We start from the raw sequence: 24,280 nt of genomic DNA on the forward strand, positions 1-24,280 counted from the left end.
ATAGAAGTGTGCTGTGTGATGAGAACCTAGTACTGGCATCTGCAGCTGCTCTGTGGGGGATGCTCCGATGCACTGAGTTGATCACAGCTCTTCACATGGGGCCAGATCAGTGCCAGAGGCGGAGGACACACACTCGTGTCATTGGTGCACCGTGCATAATGTTTGGATGCCTTCTGAGGGGCTGGCACAGGCACACAGCACGTCTTCATTCCTTTTTCATCCCCCCCTCCCTCCCTTCCCTCCATCTCTTTGATCTCCTTTCCATTTGAGAAATTTCCGTCTCCCTACTTTTATTATCTGTCTTCTATTGTGCTCTTCAGGTATACTTTGCCTTTCTTCATATAAGAAAAATCGTACAGTGTTTAAGATGTGTCTGATTTATTTCACTTAATGTTATCATCTCAAGGCACATCCACTTTCCTACAAATGACTTGAGTTTATCTTTATGGAAGAATAGTACTATATTGTGAGTGAATATCACTTTTTCTTTCTCTGTTCATCTGTTGACAGACATGCAGGCTGCTTCCAAGATTTAACTATTATAAATTGTGCTGCTATAAACACGGGCACGCATGTATCACTGTAATATGATGTCTTTATCTCTTTAGGGAAAATACCTTGGAGGAGAACAGCTAGGTCAAATAGAATTTCTAGCTTTAGCTTTTCAAGGTCTCACAGTCTGATTTCCACGGCAGTTGTTCTAGTTTACACTAACAGTGTAGAAGTTCCTTTTTCTCCATATCCTCACCAGCATTTGTTACTATTTCTTGGTGATAGCTATTCTTTCTGGGGTAAGACAGAATCTCAGTTCCACTTCTCTAATGGCCAGCAAGGTTGAGCATTTCTTTAAGTATTTATTGGTCATTTGTTCTTTTGTGACATGTGTAGTCACTTGTCCATTTTTGATTGGGTCTTTTATTTGAGGGGTCAATTTGTTTTTAGTTTTTTATATATTCTAGATAGGAATCTTCTATCTGAGGACTAGCTTGCAAAAAATTTTTCCCATTCTGTAGGTTGCCTCTTACCTCTGTTGGTTGTTTTAGAGCCTGTCTTTCCTTTGGCTGGTACTTGGCAGCAGAATTCACCATATTTTTAAATCACATCTCATTAAGATACTAATGAAAGAGGACTTCCTGCTTCAGAAAGTGGCAGGAATGGTGGGATAAATGTCCTTGTTTTTTTGGGGGGTGAGAAGGATTAATGGCAGCGTGTCTCAGATGTTCTAAATTTAAACATTCCCTTATATTTGGATCTCCCCTGTGTATGCAATAAGAAATGAAACCCTTCTCCAGTGTCCCAGCTCTCCATAGAAGAAGCTCCTATATTAATCCAGAGTGAGGAGAAGGAGCCGTTTTCTTTTTTAGACATAAACTTGGTCATGCTGTGGATATATTATATAACTGGGCTTTGTCATGTACAGGACTTTTGTCCTCTTTCCCTTGTAGGTACACACAGACTTGCCTCATTTGTATGACTGTACTATGATTATTTTACACTTCCATAATATCACATATATTAGTTGTTCTGCAGATTCTTGCCATTGCAGGTCCTGCTGTGGTGGTGTGCTCATGGTATGTGTCACGTGTGAGTATTTAAGCTGTGCCCCGTGACTGTCTGAATGATGCCCATCCCCTGGGGACTCAGGATGGACAACATTCAGAGCAGTAATCTCGGGAAGGGGACACTGCTGGGCTGTGGTGCCACTGCCCTTTTATGGCCACTGAGATTGTTGTCACATCTTAATGGAAAGTTTTTTTATGTTATAATTCCATAATATGACTTTTCAGAGAATAATTATACTTGCAGGTCAACATCTCTTTTGAGCAAACTCTTATTTCTGAGTTGATTTATGTAAGCATTGGTGCACAACATCCGCAAGCTGGAGACTTAGAACGAGGTGCAGACCCCTGCGTAGCCAGGCACATCTACACTGCAGGTGGATGTTGCCATACCTGTGTGGCTGATCCCCAGTTCATATGCTGTCAGTGCCACATTTGTAGCAGTTTAGCATTAGGCCACCGGCCAGTTCAAGCACGGGTTCATAAGATGTAGTGTGTCTTAAGCAGATGCAGCATGTTTGGGCTAGTTTGGTTTGGGTTGAAAGTTTCACTAAAAACAAAATCAAGGCACCTCACTACCTGCAATGACACTGCTGTCCATCTTTATCCCCAGTGCTGGGACTGGTGCTTCCAATGTGGGCCATCGCGCTCATTTCCTTTGGCGTCGCTCTGTTCTTCGCCCTTTTTGTGTGGCTCTTCGTCTGTCCCTGGATGCGGCGGAAAATAGCAGGTAAGGACATTTTTTTCTGAATCACAAACATGCTCCTGGTTCTTACGACTACCATGTAAAAAGCAGGCATCCTCAGGAACAGGAGGTGGCAGTGTGGAACACTCCTGAATGTATGCTAGGCCTTCATCATGCCCTCTGCCTCCTGGCTGCTGACTGCTTTCAAGCTGGGACTTTTGTGACTAACTTGTGACCCACGTGAGCAGGAAGGTCCTCGCTGCCATGGGTAATTGGAAGTTAGCTGCGCAGCCGGCTATACCAGCCTAGTGGAAAAGTAGTCTTCAAGGAAATGCAAACTACTACAATAAGGTGTCCCCTCACACCCACAAGAGGGGTAGACGGGAAATACTAGAATTGTCGTACATGTACGGTGAACTTCAACGTAACACAACCTCTCTGTGCAGCAGCTCCGCACGAACTCTGTCCCTGCAGCAGCAGAGTGGGTGTTGAAGGCAGCTGAGTCACACAGTGCCTCCAGATATCACAGACTTTAGGGCTTTGTTTTGGTGACTTTCTGAAAAAGCCAGTATCACAGAGACAGGGCCCAGATTAGTGGGTGTCCTGGTTAGCACTGGGCAGAGCCTAAATGCACACCGCTCTGGGAGTACTGGGCCTCTTCCAGAGCCTGACTGTGCTGGTACTGACACAGATCCGAGCCTGTTTTAAAACCCACAAAGTCAGTTTACTAGATGTCAGTATTTTTAAAATTCACTTTATAGGGCCAGGAAGATGGCTTAGTAGAATAAGCACTTCCCTGGCAAGGGCCGGAGTTCAATCCCCGGTTCCGTAAAAATAAATAAATAAAAATAAATGAATTCACTTTAATGCATAATGGCAAGGCCACATTGCTAAGGCATTAAAAACCAGCTTCCTGTCTTTTCTGAGGGTAGATGCCACACACCCCCATTCATGCAGATTGGCCTAACATGAGCTGCTACCCACGGGCCCCCATGTGTCTGTATATCCCATGGGATGGTGAGCTGGACCCCGTGTTTTTTCTGTTAACTAAAATGAATGTCAGGATGGGAATCTTTGCCACCCAGCTCCAGGCTGTAAGTTAGCAGGAGGCACTGTCATTGTCCGTGCTGCTTAGCCCCCCTTCTGCTCTATGCCCATGATCGCATGCTCACTGAAGTAGCCTTGTTCTGCCTTCACAGCTGTTACTGGGTTTAGTGCTGGACTTCTGTTCAATGCATGATTAGTCTCAGGTTTCTTTATCGTGCCAAGACTTATGATACAAGTAAATTTTTTCCTCAGAAGGAAAAGGGGGATTCTGTGAAGTTTAAAATGTCCTCTCTGCTTTGAAAGAAACAAGGGCTAATCACAGTGGCACACACCCCTAACCCTGGCTACCCGGAAGGATGATGCAGGAGGATTACATGCCAACAGTTCAGAGAGATGCTATCACAGAGTAAACAATAGATAGGGCTGAGGCTACAACATAGTGGTAGAACACCTCTGGATTGGATGAGACTGACAGACAACTTGTGGACAGACAGATATAGACAGATGAATGAATAAAAGCAAGATATGGCCTTAGTTCCAGTTAACTTGGGAGGCTGAGGCAGGAGGATGGCTTCTTAAAACCTAAACCAAAACAAAATAAAACAAGGGATTTCTTTAAAAAGTTATTTTAAAGTTCAATAGACTTCTTTTAAATAAAATCTGATATAAAGTGGTGCTAATTTATCCTGCTACTTGAAAATTATTCTGAATGAATTTCTAAGTTCTTACCTATAGCACTGAAATAAATTAAACTCAGTGCATCTTCTGCATATGCTCACACATAATCCCCATTACCTATATCTACCAGTGGTTCGTTTTTATTTAAAAGAAAACGATAAAACAAAATTTCAAATCAGCATAATAGGAGGGTCACAATAGTTAATATGTTGTATACTATCTTTAACTTTGTTACTTAAAGTGCAAGATATAGGCCTCTAGTTATCTGAACAATAGCACTAACCTTTTCAATGAACTAAGAGAAATTAGTAGTATAACTATCTTACATATACTTTTTTTTTTTTACATATACTTTTTATTTTGGTTTTCCCTTCTTTCCTTTCATCTTACCCCCTTCCCAGTTTCTCCTTCCTTTTGAACAGTTTATTCATTGGTCATTGGAGAGATGCAAATTAGAACAACACTGAGATTCCATCTCACTCTAGAGGGGCTGAAGAGATGGCTTGGTTGAATAAGCGCTTCCCTGGCAAGTGCAAGGGCCTGAGTTCAATTCCCGGTTATGCAAAAAAAAAAAAAAATGATAATAATAATAATAATAATATCTGTTGTACATTTTGGATCTTATCTACATAACAGATGCTGGCAGGGTTCTGGGGAAAAAGAAACCCTCCTTACTGTGTTACATAAAAAGTAGTACTCCATTATATAAAAGACCACATTTTTTAAATCCATTTCCTAGTTGAAGGACATTTGAATTGTTTTTAAGAGATAGCTATTACAAATTGTACAGCTACAAACATGGGTGAACATATATCACTGTGGTATGATGTTTGTAATTCTTCTGGGAAGATACCCAGAAGGGGAATAATTGGGTGGAATGGGACTTCTAATTCTAGTTTTCTTAAGAAACCTCCGCACTGATTTCTACATTGGTTGCACCAGTCTATACTTGCAGCAACAATAGGGAAGTATTTATTTTTCCCCAAAACCCTTCCAGCATCTGTTATTCGTTGATTTCTTGATCATATCCATTATCCATTCTTTTCTAGGGGGAGATTGGGTTTTTTGTTTGTTTGTTTGCGGAACTGAGGATTGAACTCAGGCCCTTGTGCTTGCCAGGGAAGCACTTATTCTATTCTGGGGAGCCATCTCCCCAGCCCCTCTAGGATGAGATGGAATCTCAGTGTTGTTCTAATTTGCATCTCTCCAATGACCAGTGATGCTGAACATTTTTTTCATATATTTATTTGCTATTTGTATTTCTTCATCTGAGAAGTGTGTGTTCATCTCAGATGCCCATTTGGATTGGGTTTTTAAATTTGGGAGGTCTGAGTTCTTTATATGTTTTCCATAATAATCTTTTGTCTGAGGAACAGCTAGAAAACATTTTTTCCACATTGTGGGTTGTCTCTTCACTCTTTTAGTGGTTTCTCTTGATGTGAAAAAGCTTTTTAATAAGGTAAGATATGAGTTGTTGATTCTTTATGATAGTTCCTACGTGATCAGGGTTTTATTCATAGTCTTTGTCTACACCAGTGTCTTCAAGAGTTTTATGTGGTTTATCTTCCAGTAAATTTAATGTTTCTGTTTTAATATTTATACCTTTGACCCATTTGAAATTTAATTTAATGTATGGTGAAAGATATGGGCCCAATGTTAATCTTCAGCATGTGCAGAACCAGTTTTTCCACCACCATTTATTAAAAAGCCTATCTTTCTTCCAGTGAATGTGCTTGGCACTTTTATCAAAGATAATGTGGCTGATTATGTCTGAAGTTGTTTCTGCATCTTCTAATCTGTTCCATTGATCTTTGGATCTTTTTTCCCCCAGCACCCTGCCGATTTTATCACAGTAGTTTTGTAGTTTAGTTTCAATTCAGGGACTGTGATGTCTGCTTCCCGGCCTTTATTGCCCAAAACTTCCTTTGCTATTCTAGGTTTCTTCTGATTCCAAGTGAATTTTAGATTTATTTTCTCTAATTCTACTATTGGAATTTTGATCAGAATTGCATTAAATCTATATAACAGTGCCGCCACCTGCACTGCTCTCAATGGTCTTGGGGAAAAATGGTGAGGAGATTTAGAAAAATAGACAAGAGACAAAAGCTGAAGTCAGGTTGAGGCCTCTTTGCAGATGGGAGTACAGGAACTGTACAAGCACTGTAGAGGCATTTATTTGTGCTCTTTACAAAGTTAGTATCACCCACACAGGGTTGCCTATGATTAATGACTGGAATTGTCTCAAACAAGATGCTTTTCTCAGGACCTAGGTAGCTTGACTGTTTTAGGCACTTTGGTCCCACCTTACCCCCACAACACACATGTGCCAATCTCCAGCCTCAGCTACTCCCTACATGACAGTTTTGGAAGTATGTCCATCTGTACTATATTGGTTCTTACCTATGAACAAGGACTATCTGTTGTATGTTACGGGTCGGTGCCAAAAGAAACAACGAGAAGACCTGATGAATGTAGCTTCAGAGGGCTCACTGAGATTAGTCTCTCTCCAAGTGAGCCCAGAGCCTCAGAAGCATCTCACATTTATTGAGGGGTAAAGGCAAACTAAGGAATGTGCATAATTACCTAAGTGAATACAAACTACTATCTCTATTAACTTCCACCATTTGCTTAACACTAGGCTCACACAAATGCTAGCCGATAACATCCCAAGCAAGGGATCAAAGGACAGGGTGCCTGCGGGAGAAGCTGTTATCTGCTGCCTTGGGTCCCAGCTTGCTGGGAATTTGCAAACATCAACCCTCCTCGGGCTCAGTCCAGTGTTCCCTGCTCTCTTGGGACATCAGGCTTTTGTCTCAAAACTATATCTCTACAACTATCTTTCAATTTTATAATATCTTCTTCACTCTCCTTTTTCAGAGTATGAGGTTTTCAGTGTGGAGGTCTTTTTTCTTCATTAGATTAATTTCTAGTTGTTTCATTTTTTTGGATGCTATTGTAAAAGGTGTTGTTTCTCTAAATTCTCTCTCAGTGAATATGTTATTCATGTGCAAGAATACTATTGAATTTTGAGTGTTGACTTTGTATCCAGCTACACTACTGAATTTGCTTATTAAATCTAGAAGTTTTTTACTGGAGTTTTCGGAGTTTTGTAGGTAGAGTATCATGTCATTTTTAAATAATGATAATTTTACTTCTTCTCTTTCTATTATTGTTTTTTTTTTTTTTCCAGACTGGGGATCAAACTTGGGACCTTGTTCTTGCAAGGCAGGTGCTTAGGCCACTGAGCTATCTCCCTGGCGCTCCTTCCTATTATTATTCCTTTTATTTCTTTCTCTTGTCTAATTGATTTGGCTAAAGTTTCCAGGGCTATGTTGAATAATAGTGAAAATAATGGACTTTTTTGTTTTGTTTCTGATTTTAGAGAGAAAACTTTCAGTTTTTGTCTATATAGTATGATGTTGGCTGTTGGATTGTCATAGTTGGCTTTTATCAGACTGAGATAAAGACCATCTATTCCAATTTTCTACAGGGTTTTTATTATGAGTGGGTGCTGGACTTTGTCAAAAGCATTTTCTGCATCTACTGCGATGAACATATGATCTGTGTCCTTGGCTCTGTTAATATGGTATATTACATTCATATATATATATATATATAGATATAGATATAGATATAGATATAGATAGATAGATACAGAAATAGATATACTGGGGATCAAACTCAGGACCTTGTGATTTATATATGTTGAACTATCCCTACTTCCCTAGGATGAACCTAGTCATGGTGTATAATCTTCTTGGTAATTTGCTGCATACTGTTTGCCAGTATCTTCTTGAGGATTTTTGCATCTGTATTCATTAGGGAGATTGACCTATCTTTCTTAGTTGAATCCTTCTCTGGTTTTACTGTCAGGGTAATAATTGCTTCCAGGAATGAATTTGCGAGTATTGCTTCCCTTTCAATTTCATTAAAGAATTTGAGAAGTCATGATATTAGGTCTTACCCAAATTCTATAGAATTTAGGAGTGAATCTGTCAAGGCCTAGGCTTTCCTTTATTTACATCTTCAATTTCATTGATATTAATTTATTTAAGATTTTTACATATTCTTGATTCAGCTTTGGTAATTTGTATGTATCCAGGAATCTGTCTATTTCTTCTGCATTCTCTGTCTTACAAGTTTTCAAAATAAGTGTAGATGATCTTCTGATTTCTGTGGGTTCCACTGTGATTTCACCCTTTTCATTCCTAATTGTGTGGATGTAGATCTTTTCTTTCATTTTTTCATAAGGTTGGATAAGAGTTTATCTTTGAAAGAACCAACTCTTTGATTCATTGATTCTTTGTGTTGTTTTCTTAGTCTCCATTGCATTAATTTCTTCCCTACTGTTTATAATTTCCTCCTGAAGAGCTTTTGGCTTAGCCTGCTCTTTTTCTAGAAGTTTGAGTTTTGCTGTTAAGTTGTTCATTTGTGTTTGTTCTTTTTTCCTGATATCAGTATTTACTCCTATAAATCTCCCTCTTAAAACTGCTTTTATTATGTACCCATAAATTATGGTATGTTGTATTGTCATTATCACTTATTTGTGGAAACTGTCCAATTTCTTTGTAAACTTCATCTGTGATCCATTGGTTGTTCAAGAGTATGCTATTGAATGGGCCTGGGAAGATGGCTCAGTAGAATAAGCGCTTGCCTGGCAAGTACAAGGGCCTAAGTTCAATCCCTGGTTCTGCCAAAAAAGAGGGAAAAAAAGAGTGCTGTTTACTTTCCATGTGTTTATGAAGTTGTTGTGGTTTATTTTGCCATTGATTTCCAGTTACCCTGCTCTATGGTTTGATAAAATGTGTGGGATAATTTCAGTTCCTTTTCATTTCCTTATATTCTATGAGCTAATGTGTGGCCTGGGAGATGTTTTGGAGAACATCCCATGTGTAGCTGAGAATATGTATTATAATGTTTTTGGATAGAACACTCCGTAGACATCTACTAATTCTATTTGTTCAAAAATTTGTTGCAGTTCTTATATTTCATTGTTAACTTTTTGTCTAATTGATCTGTTTTCTTGTCACAGTGGGGTATTGAGTTCCCCTGATTGCACTAATACTAATTGTAATAGTGCAATTATTTGATTTTCCATGTCCACTAATATTCCATTAATATTTATTTTATATAGTTGTATGCACTGATATCTGTTGAAGTTATCTCTTCCTCTTGGATTGTTCCCTTTAAAAGGGTGTAGTGACCTTCTTAATTTCTCCTAATCATTCTTGGCTTGAAATTCACTGTCTATAAATAGAATACCTAGCTATCCCTGATTTTTTCCTGGGTTCCTGTCACAGGGAGTATTCTTTTCCATCCTTTGACTTTTAGTATGTGAATTTTTTTAATTAAATGTGTTTCTTGTATACAGCATATTGTTGGATCTTGTTTCTTGAACCATTCTACTAGTTTGTGTCATTATTTGATGAATTGAGACCATTAACATTGATGGTTATAACTGATATGTATTGACTTATCCTTATCGTGTTATTTTCCTGTTGTGCACCACCACCACCCCTTCCCTTCGGTGTTTAACTGTTTGCCTTGCCTGGTGGATTTCTTCTGTTAGGATTCATGGAGTTGCAGTCTTTGCCATCTCTTTCTTAATGTCTTTCAAAACATTTTGGAGTGCTGGTTTGGTGGCCATAAATTTCCTCTGATGTTCTTTGTCATGGAAGTATCTTATTTCTCCAGTTTTGAAAGATAGTTTTGTGGGGTACATCAATCTAGATGGAAAATTGTTTTCCTTTAGAACTTAAAATATTTCACTCCAAGCTTCTCTTGACTTGAGGGTTTGTGCTGAGAAGTCTTCTGTGATTCTAATGGGCTTTCCTTTATAGGTGATTTGGTTTTTTTCTCTGAGAGCTTTTACAATTCTATTCTTGTGTTGAAATCTTGGAATCTTGATTACAATATGCCTAGTTATTGATTTTTTTGATCATGGCTACTTTGAATTTTATATGCCTCGCTATCTGTATGTCAAAGTCTTTTTCTGTACTAGGGAAATTTTCTGCCATGATGTCTATGAACAGTTTTTTGTTTTGGGGTTTTGTTTTGTTTTGTTTGCAGATCTGGGGATTGAACGCAGGCCTTTATGCTTGCTAGGGAAGCGCTTATTCTACTGAGCCATCTCCCCGGCCCCAGTTGTTTTTTTAAAATTATTTATGCTATCTCCTGCTTTTTCATTTCATTGACTCCAATCAATCATAAGTTATTGTTCTTTGCTTCATCTAGCAGTTGCTAGATTGATTTCTCATGGTCTGTTATTTTTAAGAAATCTTTCTTTTCGTGATCACTAACTGCAGGCCTGCCTTCTATATCTGATGTCCTGTCCTCACATTGGCTTAATATGCTGTGGATACTTTCAATGAAGTTTTTATTCTCTTAGATATCTGATTGAATCTCCCTTATGCATTCCATTTCTCTCCTATGCTGAGCTTTCATGGTTTCCATTATTTTCATATGCGCCTCTATTTTTTTGCCTGTATCTGCTCTAGAGTCACTAAGCGTGGTTTTCATTGTGATTACCATCTCTGTACTTTCTGAAAAATTATTTCTGATTTTATTTTTTCTACAGCCTCATTCAATTGTTGTTACCACTTCAGAGAGGCTGGGTGAGTGGCTTTCAGATCATTCCAGCTCACTGTACCTTGGTTTGTTTTCAGTGAACTAGAAATCTGGGATTGAATTTTTTTAAGTATCTTCTCATTTTCTTTTCCTTTTTTCTTAATTTAATTCTTGGGGTTATGCTTCTAAATTGCCAATGGTGGGTTGCTTTATTGCTTGTATTTAGAACCTTTAGAAAATGACTATTTCTCTCAGATGTCTTCCAGGCATAGCTGGTTTAACCTGATGGGGATGAGAAGTTGCTGCCTGTTTGTCCCAGCCCCTGGTTCTTTGACACTGTGCCATAGTATTTTCTATGACCCTTAGACCATATCAGTCTTGGATTACCAGAAAGAATAGCTGTTTAGAACAGGTATGTCACTTTAGGCTATAGTGGTACCATCAGCATTGACAATAACATCAAACACAGCCTAGAAAATGACAAACTGAGCTAACCATTAATTTGCCACTTTTAACTGTATGAACTAGATTTGTGGTTATATATCAAAATTTAAAACCAAAAAATTATATGCAGTATACAAGTCTTTAATATGTCAATTTTGTCCTCTAAGGTTAATATTTAAAATGTGCTAGGGAGAAAGCAGAGAAATGGGTGAAGAGGAAGAAGTAGGGCTGGAAAGCAAAGGACGATCATGTTGCATTTGGGAAACTGGTGCAGAAGACTGGAGGGAAAGTGAGAAGAAAAAGAAAGAACAGAACAGAACTACAACCACAGAGAGCCTAGAAACCATGTTCATACTCATATAAAAACAAGATCAAACTATGAAGGAGAAAAAAACAAAACAGAAAACAAAAACAACAACAACAAACAAGCAAGAGAGCAAGACAAAAGATAAAGTCTAATTCCACGTTTGTCTCTGCTGTCAATGGTAGATAAAATGTATACACAAGTCCAATCCTGCTGATTTATCCCAGCAAGACAGCAGTAGCTTTTTGGTGGGTAACGGATAATCTTAGCAAGCCTGTAACTTCTGACTGATACCCCATTTATTTGGCCTGTAGCCTTCAGCCCACCTTTGGTGGGCCTGAGCCCTGCTGGTAGCCACTAATGGAGTCAGCAGTTGCTCTCAGTTCTGAGCTCAGCCGACCCCTCCCTAAATGGCTCCTGGCCAGTCGTTCTCTCCACTGAGCCCCCAGCTAATGCAGTCCTTCATGCCTGCTGCTCCCCTATCTGTGCTTCTCTCCATGGAGGCCTCAGAGGTCACCAGCAGTCACTGGCACCCACAGATTTGAACTGCTCCTCTTTCACAGTGAGTCCCGTGTCAGGGAGAAGGCACTGTGGGCCACCTCCTTCCTCTTTGTTCAACTTTCTTCTCTCTCTCTCTCTCTCTCTCTCTCTCTCTCTCTCTCTCTCTCTGTCTTTCTGTCTCCCTCCCACCCTCCTTGCAGGGTCTATGCAGTTTGTACTTGAACTCATGATCCTCCTGCTTTCAGCCTCCCCAGCACTGGGATTTCAGGCATGTGCCTCTAAGCCTGGACTTTGGCCTGCTTAGCCCGCCCTGGGGGCATGGCTGACGCAGCATGTGGTGCCAGGGATCAAACCATGGTCCCCATGCTTGCCTAAGCTTGTGTAAGCAGGCACTTTAGTCTGCTGAGTTATCTCCAGCCCCAGTCCCTTCATTCTCTGCTGGCTTCAATTCAGACCCTTCCTGGGTTCAGGTTACCTCTTCCCTCCTTGTCTTCCTCTCATTCCTGTATTCGAGCATTGTATGGCAACACTCCAGAGAGGCTCCTTCTCTGCTGCTTACACTCTGCCATTTTATTCAAACCTCTTCTAGTTTTTTTTTTTTTAAGTTAAATTTCTGTTACAGTGTGTGTGCAATACAAAAAAAAAAAAAAAAATAGATAAAAATCTAAGATCCCAAGTGCTTTAAAGTCTGGATGAGAGAAGAAAATACTTCTAAAGATTACAATAATAATATAATAATATAAAAGCAATATTTACCCAAGGTATTGCTGTTACTTCCTCTATTTTACTGCTGAGCAAACTGAAGCAGAGAGTGATTAACCTAAGGTCTCACAGGGAGTCACAGGCAGACAGAGCCAACGTTCAGGTGCAGGAAAGGTAGCTCTGTGGCCTGTGGCCTGAATCATTAGGTTACACTTCAAATAACAAAATTAACAAAAAAAAAAAATACATGTGAACTATCAAAACAAATGGGAGCAACCAAAACCAAACCTGAAAGCTGGCGGGTGTGGATAACAGAGCCTGTCTCCTGCCATGACTCACAGCCCTTCGTCCCCTTGTGTGTACAGACACAAGGGAGGGGAGGTGGATCATCTGAGGCCAATCTTCATGGACATAGACTGAGGTTGTGCTCTCTTTCCTATTTTTTTTGGATGTGATAACTCAAGCCCTAAATGCCCATCTCAATATCTGAGTATTCTGGCTAGATTTTATTTTTTCAATGTAACTTTTCTTTCAGTGTCTTTCCAAGGTAAGTATTAAAGTATGAAGAGAAAAATTCCCTTTTAATACTTATTTTCCAATAATAAGAATATCTTCCAAAATTTGAGTTATTCCTTTTTTTTCTAGGCAAATTACAAAAGGAAGGTGGTTTATCACGAGCCTCTGATGAAAGCCTCAGTAAAGTCCAGGAGGCAGAGTCCCCAGTCTTCACAGAGCTACCAGGCACCAAGACCAGCGACGACAGCACTGTCCCTCTCACTAGGCCATCTGGGGAGATATCAGGGGCTTCAGAAGGCCCCTCCACAGGAAGCCACCCCCGGGCTGCCTACGGTAGGGCTCCCCTTAACAGCATGGTTCATGTGTGGCGGGGGACCTTTCTCAGGAGAGGACTTGTCTCGGTCCCCAGTTTAATGTTATGTGTCTTTCTGGTACTGGAGGTTGAGTCAAAATCTCATGTGACCTAGGTACGTGCTGTACCACCTGAACACCTAGACAGAGTTGAGTCCTTGGGAAGCCACATCATTGTCACAAAGCAGGTTCTCTCTTGTCCTGTGGCTTTTGCCTTACAGTGCTGGCATTGTCCCCCACTCTCCAGAAGTCATGGAGTTGCTGAAGATCAGTTCGCTCAGCTCTGAGGCTGCCTTCCTCAGGGAAGATGTGAGGAGAAAATTAAAGCTGGAAGGCAGGAGTAGTTCCCACCACAGAAGCACAGAATCAGAAACCAGATAGACCTTTCCAGGCTGTCCTTAGCTTCTTGACACCAGGGGCTGTGAGGAGTGGGCCCTGGCCCCTGCTACCTGTGGGCGCAGACTCAGACTCTGCCCCCAGGAGGCAAACTAATGTTTGGCATTTTTCCTTTGGTCCCAGGGACCAAACCCAAGCCATGGGTGATCAGTGTGCACTCTATCACCGAGCCACACTGCAGCCCTCCAGATAAGCAAATCGATTCTGCCTCTGATCTGAAGACTCCCCTGACAATGCCTAATGACCTGTTAAGAAACACCAGCATCTCTCTCTCATCTGCCTCATATGCCAAGTTTTGCTAAAATAAATTCCTTATAGCATCTTCCTTTATTGACACCTAGAAACAGAAGAATGTGGTCCTTTCTGAAAGCTACCTTACAACAGAATTTCAATAAAATTTTTTAAATAATTTTATTGAGAAATAGCAATAAGACAGTTTCAAAACTGATTACTAGCACAATTTCAATAATTAATACATTGCATATTGTTGTCTTAGTGGTTATTCATTCTTCAAGATGCAGACATGATATCCTGTCCACAAACACTATTAGTACAAATCTATTCATTGAATTAAGAGAATGCAGCTTTATATTGATTCTACTTTGAATATACAGACACAAAATGGTCATTCATTTGTATCCCCTTTTTCGTTTAGTTTTGTCAGAGAAGGGCATTCCATTGTCATTTAAATATTGTAGGTGCGTGAGTTCAGCAAAATATTCAATGTAGTCCAGTAGTCCATAATAGTAGTGGGTTTTCCATAAGACTGGTGATGTCAAAAGTTGTTGACTTGAGCCTTTTACAGCTCAGTATATTAATATAGCTTTACTTTTTATACCTCGTTTTTATACTTTTCTGCTGGATGGTTAAGACCAAGATAAAGCAGGACCTATATAACAAGAAATGTAACTCTTCTATCTGATAAGGTCAGTCAAGTTCCCTCAGGATTTATCCTGAAACCCTGTACCACAGTTTGTAGATCCTTTGTCAGCATCAGCCATGTGGATGAGTCATGGCCATTGCTTGACCAATTTGCTCTCTGTAAAAGCCTGAGAGAATGTTTTCTCTCCACATGACTCTCCTTAGGCACACTCTACACCATCAGAATTTCAATAGCATTTTTGCACTGCCATGTTATTATTTCTAACGTCTTGTTGTTTGTAAGCGTTGGTTGGTTCATTGGTTGGCTGGTTGGTTGGTTGGTTGGTTGGTTGGTTGGTTGGTTGGTTGGTTTTAACTTCCTACTATGTCCTTGCTGCACAAAATATATAAGGAAAAGAATTTAAATCACCCATAATCCAATTTGTGAGGCTCAGAGCCATGAAATGTTAGGGAAATTTCCCCCAAACATGGTTTCTGTCAAGAAGTGGGGACATTTCCCTCAGACATGATTTCTATCAGAAGGTTGGACAGTCATAAGGCTTTGTTAACTCCCTTTCAGGACGGGCGCTTTCTATGACCCATGGCTCTGCAAAGTCACCAGTCTCCAATGGCACCTTTGGCTTTGATGGCCACACAAGGAGTGATGGTCATGTGTACCACACTGTACACAAGGACTCGGGGCTCTACAAAGACTTGCTGCACAAAATCCATGTAGACAGGGGCCCTGAAGAGAAGCCAGCTCAGGAGAACAACTACAGGCTGCTGCGGAGGAACAACAGTTATACCTGCTACACGGCAGCCATCTGTGGCCTGCCTGTCCATCCCACCTTCAAGGCCACTGACATGTCCTCAGCCCCCGAGGACAGTGAGAAGCTGGTGGGGGATACTGTGTCCTATTCTAAGAAGAGACTTCGCTATGACAGCTACTCCAGCTACTGTAATGCAGTAGCAGAAGCGGAGATCGAGGCAGAAGAAGGTGGTGTGGAAATGAAGCTGGCATCTGAGCTCTCAGATCCGGGCCAGCCTCGAGAGGACCCTGTGGAAGAAGAAAAGGAAGAGAAGGATGCAGCTGAGATCCACCTCCTATTCCACTTTCTTCAGGTCCTCACTGCCTGCTTCGGGTCCTTTGCTCATGGAGGCAATGACGTGAGGTGAGGAAGTTCACAGATTCAACAAGCATGAATGAGGGGCCAGTGGGTGCCGGAGTAGAGCAGCGCACAGTTTGAGGGCACAGTGACAGCATGCACTGCATGCTAGGAAGCAAGAAAAGCTACAGAGGGAATCAAGAGGCAGGCCAGGGCAGGGTGTGCTGAGTGGGTTGGGAGTGGGTGAGGGCCTGAGCCTGAGAGCACCATGGGAAGAGGCCACAGGCTGGAGGCCAGAGGTGGAGTGGGCCTGGGTGCTCTGGGAAGAGCAGGACACCCAAGGGAGGTGTGGTCAGCAGGACCCAGAGACCTGCAGTGAATGCAGCCAGGTGGACTCAGGAGGTTTTCACCTGCTGGCTGATGCTGATACCTACAAGCCACTGCTCCAGAGACCGAGACAGGAAGAGCACTGAGCGCAGGAGTTGTGCCCACCTTGGGCAACACAGCATAGACAGACAGAGTGAGGGAGTTTTATTCCGTAAAAGGGGAGCAGAGACTTACAGATGCATGCTGAGCACACTCACTCTGGCTTCCCCTGGGACTCCATGGGAGGCCTGTTAGGAGCCTTCTGAAGTTGTCCAAGAAGAGATCATGACACGGGGTCTGGAGAGGGGCCAGGGCACTGGACCTTCAGGATTTGTGACAGGTTGAGTCAGTAAGTACGAGAAAGCAAAGCAGCAGGTTGTTCTGCTGCCCAAGGGAGTGCCACTGCTGATAGGTGGGATGGCCAGAACTCACGTTCAGAGCCCTGTGATGTTCAGGGGATATGGCCACCATCAACCCTGTGTTCAGAGGAAGGCCAGGTGGGGTGCAGGTGAGGCCCATGGGGGTGATGCAGACAGGAGACCCTGGGAATGGAGGGCAATGAGGTAAGAGCTAGGGCCCTGGGGGTTGTGGGAAATGGCAGTGAATGTTGAGGGATTTGCAGCAGCTGATTTTGGGTCCGCTGACCTGGAAGCTGACATTGGTACTGCTTTAAGTCTTTATTCATTTACAACTTTTCACTTGTTACTAAAAGGTACTCTCAAACTTGCAAGCAAAATATTAAACTTCCAGCCATTTAGTCAGCAAATGTTTACTGAGCAAGTAGTACTGTCAGGGAGTTCCTTTAGAAATGGTTCACCAGGTAAACATTCCAGGTCCTTCTTGCCTCAAACAAGAATTGGGCAAGATGAGCCCAAAACAGTGACAAAAGTTGGTTTGAAAAATGAGAGGTGATGGGTTCAGGAGAAACCAGCTCTACAGAGCAAACTTGGGCTGAACAAGAAAAAAAGAAAAATAAAAGTGCACTCTGCTTTAAAAGACGCAGAGTGGGCTGCTGTGAAGAGTCACAAGAGCGGGCTCCTCCTGGCATCTGTGTCCTCTGTTCCAACCACAGCTTACAGAGCCTGCGAATGGCCCTGGCATCTTGTGATTAAGAGGTGCCTCTCACTGCCAGGCAGCTTTGCTACACACTGTCCATTTCACTGCTGTGTGTGTGTGAGGCTCTGGAACCCAAAAGATCAGCACAAAAGCGAGGGACCTCACTGCCCCAATCCTGGGCAGCGGTGGTGGCAGTGGCTCCAACTGCTTACCGGGACATGCAGGGCCCTGGGGCCACTGGCAGGGTCACCAGTGCAGCAGCAGTCACAGCTTCCAGACTGGACCCCCAGGTGGCACAAAGCAAGTTACCAAGCATTTTCCTTGGGTGGCCTGTGGCCTCGCATCCTCCTTGTGCATACGTGTCCAAGCTGTGTAGTCAGCACCCCGCCATGGCCTCAGTGCAGTGTGGCAGTTTGCGTGAGCAGGGGCACAGGGACCTTCTGCCTTAGCCTCCCCTGAACAGCTCTGAGCAGCCAGGGCAGGTATGCCCTTTGCATCTTTCTTCTCTTCTTGGATCTGGCTAGGTAACCTACAGGGCGCCCACCTTCCTGGCCTCAAAAGGGGTAAGACCAGCGACAGAACAGGCATTCCTGCAAGGATGCTTCTTGCATGCCTGAATCTGTGACTCTCACAATGATTGCTGTCCTCTCCACCCTTAGGCTGTTTCTTCCTGGCCAGCCAGGTGCCGCTCTCGCCTGGCTTGCATCCCGGACCTGGCATCTGTGTAGCTTTCCATGTGCAGTTTCCCTCTGCTCTTGAGCATGGAGGTTGTGCTGCCAGGCACATCTGGGCATCTGCCCCACACTCATGGAGATTTCTGGGGTTTGCTATTTGGGGTGCTGTCTTCTGCCCTGTCCTACTACATTTTTGTCTGCCTCCCACATCATCCCACTTCCTCTCCCTTGTCTTAAGAATTCTTCGGTAAAGGCTTGACCTTACCGAGGTCTGGCCTCAGACCTTCAAGTTTGTTCTGTGGTTGGGGAGACCAGAAAGATTGGGTAGAAAAGTCACACCCCCCCCTCCAAAAGAGTGCTTCAGCCTCAGAAGAAGAGTCCAGGCAGTGGCTGCTCCGGAGGGTCAAAGCCTGGAGTAACTGCCCACAGCCTGGGGACTGGTTTTCATGTGAGGAAAGCAAAGTTCTAGAAATTATAGTCTGACAACGAGGTCAGGCAATGCAACATTATCAGGTTTGTAGCAGCCCCCCGAACTAAGTCCTTTATGACTTGTTTTGATCCTCTGAGAGGTAGCCCTTTGCACTAGGTAAGTACAACCTTCAGGATGGGCGGAGCTCAGAAGTGAGGCTACCTGCCAGGGGCCACAGTGAGAGACGACGAGACCCTTGGCCTTATACTGCTGCAGAGCTGGGCTGGAGGAGACAGGTGAGAGCACCTGCCCGGTACCCCTGTGTCACTTTGCATAACTGCCAAGGACAGGCAGAGGGCTTCTGTCACTGCAGCCTGAATATTGGCTACATGCTCGCCATAGGGCCTCAGGCCACAGCCCTCCCCAGGGTAGCAGCAGACAGCATCAGGGGAACTGCGGGCTGGGGAGAGACCTGAGGACAGTAAGAGAAAAAAAGAACGTGCTTCCTAGGTTATTTCTTGTGATTTTTCCAGCACCTGTAAGTGAAATAATAAACAACAAACCCATTAAGACAGTGTCTATTGAGAAGATGTCAAGTAATTGCTGGCTAGAATGTGGAGAATTGGAACCCCTGTGCACTATGAGCAGGAATACAAATGATATAACCATCATGGAAAACAGTATGGAGGGTCCTCAAAAAGCAAAAACTAGAACTGTTTGATCCAGCCAGCCTACTTCTGGGTACCTGTCCCAACGAACTGAAGACAGGGTCTCAGAGAGAAACGTATACACCCACAGTCAAAGCAACGGTATTCATGACATTGATGGGAGCAGCCCAGGTGTGCAGTGAGGACGGATAAATAAATGTGGTGAAGATTCATACAAGGGATGTGACTCTTTAAAAAGGAAGGAAATCTTGGTCTGTGCTACGTCGGCAGTGAACCCTAAAGACATTGCACTAAGCACAATTCTCCCGGATGAGGGATCTAAAGGAGGCCTGAGTCACAGGCTGGAAGGCAGGAGGGAGCGCAGGGAGGGCCACAGGGAATTGTCTAGTGAGCACAGAGTTTCAGATTTCAGATGACAAGGTCCTGGAAACCTTTTTTACAGTAGAGTAAGTATATTTAACACTACTAAACTGTATTGGCTCTACATTAATAGATAATGTGAAAGTACTTTAAGATCTGTGCAAACAATTTTTACTCTGAATTGTTTGTTCTTGTTTTTCATATCAATACCTGAGATATCTTCCGTCTCTGAATAAAGGTTTTGGCAAACTGAAAATAAATAGATAAAATAAATAAACTGTACCCATGGAAACAGCCAAGATGCCAAGTGCTGTGCTGTGCCCCTGACCGCAGTGAAACAGCCCTTGTTGTCACCACCAGATTATCCCATGAGCCAGACTACAGCCAGACCTTTCGGCCCTCAGGGCTGAAGATGAGGGGTGCTGGCCAGACGCTGCAGATCTTTTTGACAATCTTTTCTTTTCCAGCAATGCCATTGGGCCCCTGGTAGCTTTGTGGCTGATTTACGAGCAGGGCGGAGTAATGCAGGAAGCGGCCACACCTGTCTGGCTGCTGTTCTATGGTGGAGTTGGCATCTGCACGGGTCTCTGGGTCTGGGGGAGGAGAGTGATCCAGACCATGGGGAAGGACCTCACGCCCATCACCCCATCCAGGTAGGCAGAGGGCCCTGGGAGTGTGGCCAGTGGCGCAGCGCTTACCTACAGGGGTGCAGTGGGGAGTGTGAGACTCCTGCCCTCACTAGGAGCCCCAGTGTGATTCAGAATGGGGAAGCTGGAATAGCAAGGGAGAGCCTGATACCCTGAGGGGACCCAGGAGCCCACAGCAGCTGTCAGGGTTCTCCAGCCCCCACCTCACCTCAGGGAGAGCCTGCCTGGCCTCTGAGTTAGTCAGTGTTCTGTCCCCATACACACACCTAGAATATTCTGCTGGAAAAGAGGAAAGTAACCTGGGCATGTCTATAATCCCAGCCCTCTGCAAAGCTGAGACAGGAGGATTGCCAAGTTTGAGGCCAAACTGTACAACACAGTGACTTAGCAAGCCCCTCTCTCAAAATTTAAAAAGCAAAGGCTAGAGATGTAGCTGAGTGTGGTACTGGGGTCAGTCCCCAGTACCAAAGAGAGACACAGAGTGAGAGAAAGAGAGAAAGCTGTGAAAGGTTCTGCTCTGCATGTGTTGGCTCTGGCCATCCAGGTGGCAGTGTGTGGCAGAGCACAGCTGCCGTCTGCATGGCCAGGATGCACAAGAGTAAGGAGGGGCCGGGTGCCCGGATGCCATTCCTGGGACCTGCACACACCAGGCCCCACTGAGGTTCAGCCACCTCCAGCTACACCACTGTGGGGACCACCCCTTAACATGGGGGCGTGCAGGGAACTTTTGAGATTTGAAGGACAGCTGGACATGGTGGTACCCACCTGAATCCCAGCTGCTCTGGAAACTGAAGCAAGAGGGCCACGCATTCAAGGCCAGCCTGGTCAACTCAGCAAGTATATCTCAAAATTTTTATATTTTACTGGAGATGTAGCTCTGTTGATTCCTGGGTTCAGTTAAATCCCTAGTCACACGCATGCACGCACACAACACACACACGTTAGCCATGCCCACACTCTTCTGCCCTCCTTCTGAGGTTACCTTGTTCATCCTTCCTGTAACCCAGTCACAAGGGCTAGTGTGGCCACTATTTGGGGGGCTTTGTGTGTGGTCATTCTGTTGTGTAGTCTTTGGATACATTAGAGTTAAGTAACAAAGAACTTTCAGAACTTTCCAGCTACAAGTTAAAAGTACCTATTATTGGAAATCTTTTTTTCTCTGTCCCTTTCAAACATTGGAAGTGTCCATGTCTCTCTTTTTCACATTTTCAGTTTTTCTCCTTTGAAATTTATTTTAATAGAAGATTCTTTCAGAAGACTGATTAATCATGTGAGAAAAATTTGTTTTTTATAATCACACATTGTAAAAACAAGTGCATAGCTTATCCCATTCCCCTTTTAAATGACAGTCCCCAGCAGGAGCTCCTGACCCAGTTTCCTGCAGTGTGTGGGAACTGGATCAGAGACAGCAGCCTGAATGGTGCTCAGCACCAAGTCTAGCCAGGCTGTGACTCGCTGTCAGCCTGCTGCCCTCTGGTTCTATATCAGCCTGGCCCATTAGCAACTGCCCAGAGTATTCGGAGGGACCCCGAGTGTGCAGTTCTGGGGAGGCGCCTGCTGTCTGTGATGCATCTTCCTGTGTCCCCCTCCCCCACAGTGGCTTCACAATCGAACTGGCCTCAGCCTTCACGGTGGTCATCGCCTCCAACATTGGGCTACCTGTCAGCACCACACACTGTAAGGTAGGCAGGCACCCTGGTGCCCATCACGGAAAAGCAGCTGTGCTTTCTATGTGGTTGCTGTTCCAAAAAGACTCCTAGAGCACCACTGGGTAAATGTGGCATTTGCTTCCCTCTGACTGTCCTTGGGGCTGACCACTGGTGATGCCTCAGTGTGTATCTTTTCCTGGTGCAAGTACCAGGCCCTCTGTGTGTGTGTGTGTGTGTGTGTGTGTGTGTGTGTGCGCGCGCGTGTGTGTGTGTGCGCGCGCGCATGTGTGCATGCACACATGTGTTACACATCCCAGGAATCTGTGCCACCCTCATTTCTCCACACTGGACTTGCCATTGGTGTCACATGTGCCCAGCCATATTCTGAAATGGCAAGGTTCAGTTCTGGCCATTGGTGGGGATAAGGGGACTGGGCAGTGGAAGTAGAAATGGATAAACAGAAACATGAAATAAGACACAGGAGCTCAGTTCTGTCCCTTCTGTGATGTTCAGAGTGATGATGTCACCTGGGAGTAAAGTGCAGGTGAAGTGTGACCGGTAACATGACCCGGGCTATGTAAGAGGCCATGGCATCAGAGTGTGAGGATCTGGGCAACTCAGGGTTCCAGGGATGCACAGCAGGAGCGCTGGAAGTGGCCCCAGTTCTGGTGGCCCAGGTCTATACAGAATCTTGAGATGATGCTGAATGTTCCCCAGGGGCCTCTTACATACAGAAGTACTCAACAACCTCAGAAAGCAAAGCTACTTCCAGATGGTCCCCACATTCATGTAGGAAACAGCTGTGGGTCCCCACTGTGCACAAACCACTATCACAGGCCCCACTGGGATTCAGCAGCCACAAGGTAGACACCATCACTACATTAGCTACATCCTCACATCCCAACCAACATGTTGCCAAACAAATACCAGCTAAGTGCGAGTGACTCAGTGCTTCCAGTATTAAGGACAGGTGGCATGTGTGAGTGCTCAAAGTGGGCTGGCATGTTTACACACAGCATGAAGGTTACCCTCGTTGGGAAGAAGGGCCCTGTCCTTTTGTCCTTTGCTGTGATTTATAGAAAAACCTCTGTTTCCATGAATTCTCATTATAAAATCACAGCTTGCTGAGTGTATGCAGTGTGCCAGGCCCTGTGCCTCCTGCTTGGCACAAGGGAGGAACAGAACACCTCCTTTCCACAGCCACACTGTGAAATGATCTGTTATTCCCAGTACACAGGAGAAAAACTGAGGCCTCAGAGTTAATCATTTTCCAGAGATCCTGCAGCTAGCAGGTGACAGAAGTGGCCTTAGTGTGCTCCTCTGGGACAATCCTGTCATCACCAGGGTCACCAAGCCTCAGTCATACCAAGTCTTATTTGCTGCACCATGGGAAGTGCTCTGGGAATACTCACACAGGTCAGTGTCCCCAGAACCTCTGGAGGGAGGGTAAATGTCCCTTGCACAGGTGCCAACCTTGAGGCAGAGAAAAGTTAAAACTATGAGAATAAAAAGTTTCTCCCACCTCTGGTCCTCCTCACCTTTACCACCACGCTAGGCAAACTCGGGAAGGAAATGATGCTTTTAAATCATCTTTTCCACAGAAAAGACTTTTAAGGGAAGTCTTTGTCTCTTCAATAATTAACTATGCACTCTGGTGAGTCATTATGGGATTATAGGCTGTAGACTGACGTCATGGATGTACACTGAACTCTTAGGTCCTGCAGTGCAGTGAGGAGCAACCCTCACATCAGCCTGAGGGTCGGGGTGCTGGGGGTCACAGCAGCTCGCCTGTGCCTCCTCCACGTGACAGGGCCCAGATGCCACATATGAGCAACAGGGGATAGCATCGAGGGGTTGGGGAGCAGAGCCAGTTTGGTGTCCACGTACACCATCACTGAATCACAGATTTTTAGAATATTTATGTTGGGATTGATTTTTTAGGTTTGCCATTCATCAGAAAGAGGGATGAAGTTGAAAAGTAGGAAAAACATGAAAGCTATATTTAAAATGAGCCTCCAGTGTATCTGGGTAGATTTCATTTATTTATGCTTACTGCTAAGTGAATATAGCTAAGTGCATAGTTTAAATTTCGTCATTCTCTGTTTAAAATGCTTAACAGTACAAATGCTAGCTGAATATATAATATAAAAGATAACTGAAAAAAGCATTACCACATTTTATTCCAGAGGCACACATTAGACAGTCTGCTTCAATTGTGAGCTTTGCTCTCTAGAAGCCTTTGTTTCATATATTTTATACTATCAGAGAGCTTGGCTTGTTAGATTTTCATGGGTTAAAGCCTCTAATTATGGTTAAAGTCTTCATTAAAGAAGTGGAAACTAGCCTTGAAAACCTAAGTATCCTCAAATGTGTGTTTCACTGACACGTTAATTGTTCATTTCTGTGAACCTGAATCCACTTTTGTCTCCAGCCCTAACACAGAAGCATTCAGTGACTAAGTACTTGTTTGCGAGCTCTTCCATAGGAATTCAGAGCAGTTGGATCTTTAGTTCTGTATTGGGCTAGGTTGACATCATTCTTTTTGTGAATTCAGTCAGTTTCCATTGATGATGTAGATGATTCCAGCTAGCTTTCCATTTGGAACTACATGTAGGAAACACACTGGTTTTAAAATGGAATGATCCTTTCTATATTAATTTCTAACCCTTCCTCCCTGATTCCTGTGCTTGTTAATAACGTTATTGCTGTTTGTACTTGACCAGGGCTTTAAACA

At 43.6% G+C, this 24,280-nt stretch overlaps 1 protein-coding gene across 5 annotated transcripts in view; it reads left to right on the forward strand.

Moving 5' to 3' along the window:
• The window catches only part of Slc20a2 (solute carrier family 20 member 2), a 107,373-nt gene that overhangs the window by 76,949 nt on the left and 6,144 nt on the right, over positions 1 to 24,280 (forward strand). For all 5 annotated transcript variants that reach the window (XM_023717236.1, XM_023717234.1, XM_023717237.1 and 2 more), the window contains 5 exons: positions 2,173 to 2,289; positions 13,133 to 13,336; positions 15,192 to 15,783; positions 19,718 to 19,903; positions 21,495 to 21,579. In XM_023717236.1, the coding sequence (XP_023573004.1) occupies positions 2,173 to 2,289; positions 13,133 to 13,336; positions 15,192 to 15,783; positions 19,718 to 19,903; positions 21,495 to 21,579 (1,184 nt within the window). The remainder of the gene's footprint in view (positions 1 to 2,172; positions 2,290 to 13,132; positions 13,337 to 15,191; positions 15,784 to 19,717; positions 19,904 to 21,494; positions 21,580 to 24,280) is intronic.

This window comes from Octodon degus, unplaced genomic scaffold (genome assembly GCF_000260255.1).
Source record: "Octodon degus isolate 3935 unplaced genomic scaffold, OctDeg1.0 scaffold00051, whole genome shotgun sequence".
NCBI classification, from domain to species: Eukaryota; Metazoa; Chordata; class Mammalia; order Rodentia; family Octodontidae; genus Octodon; species Octodon degus.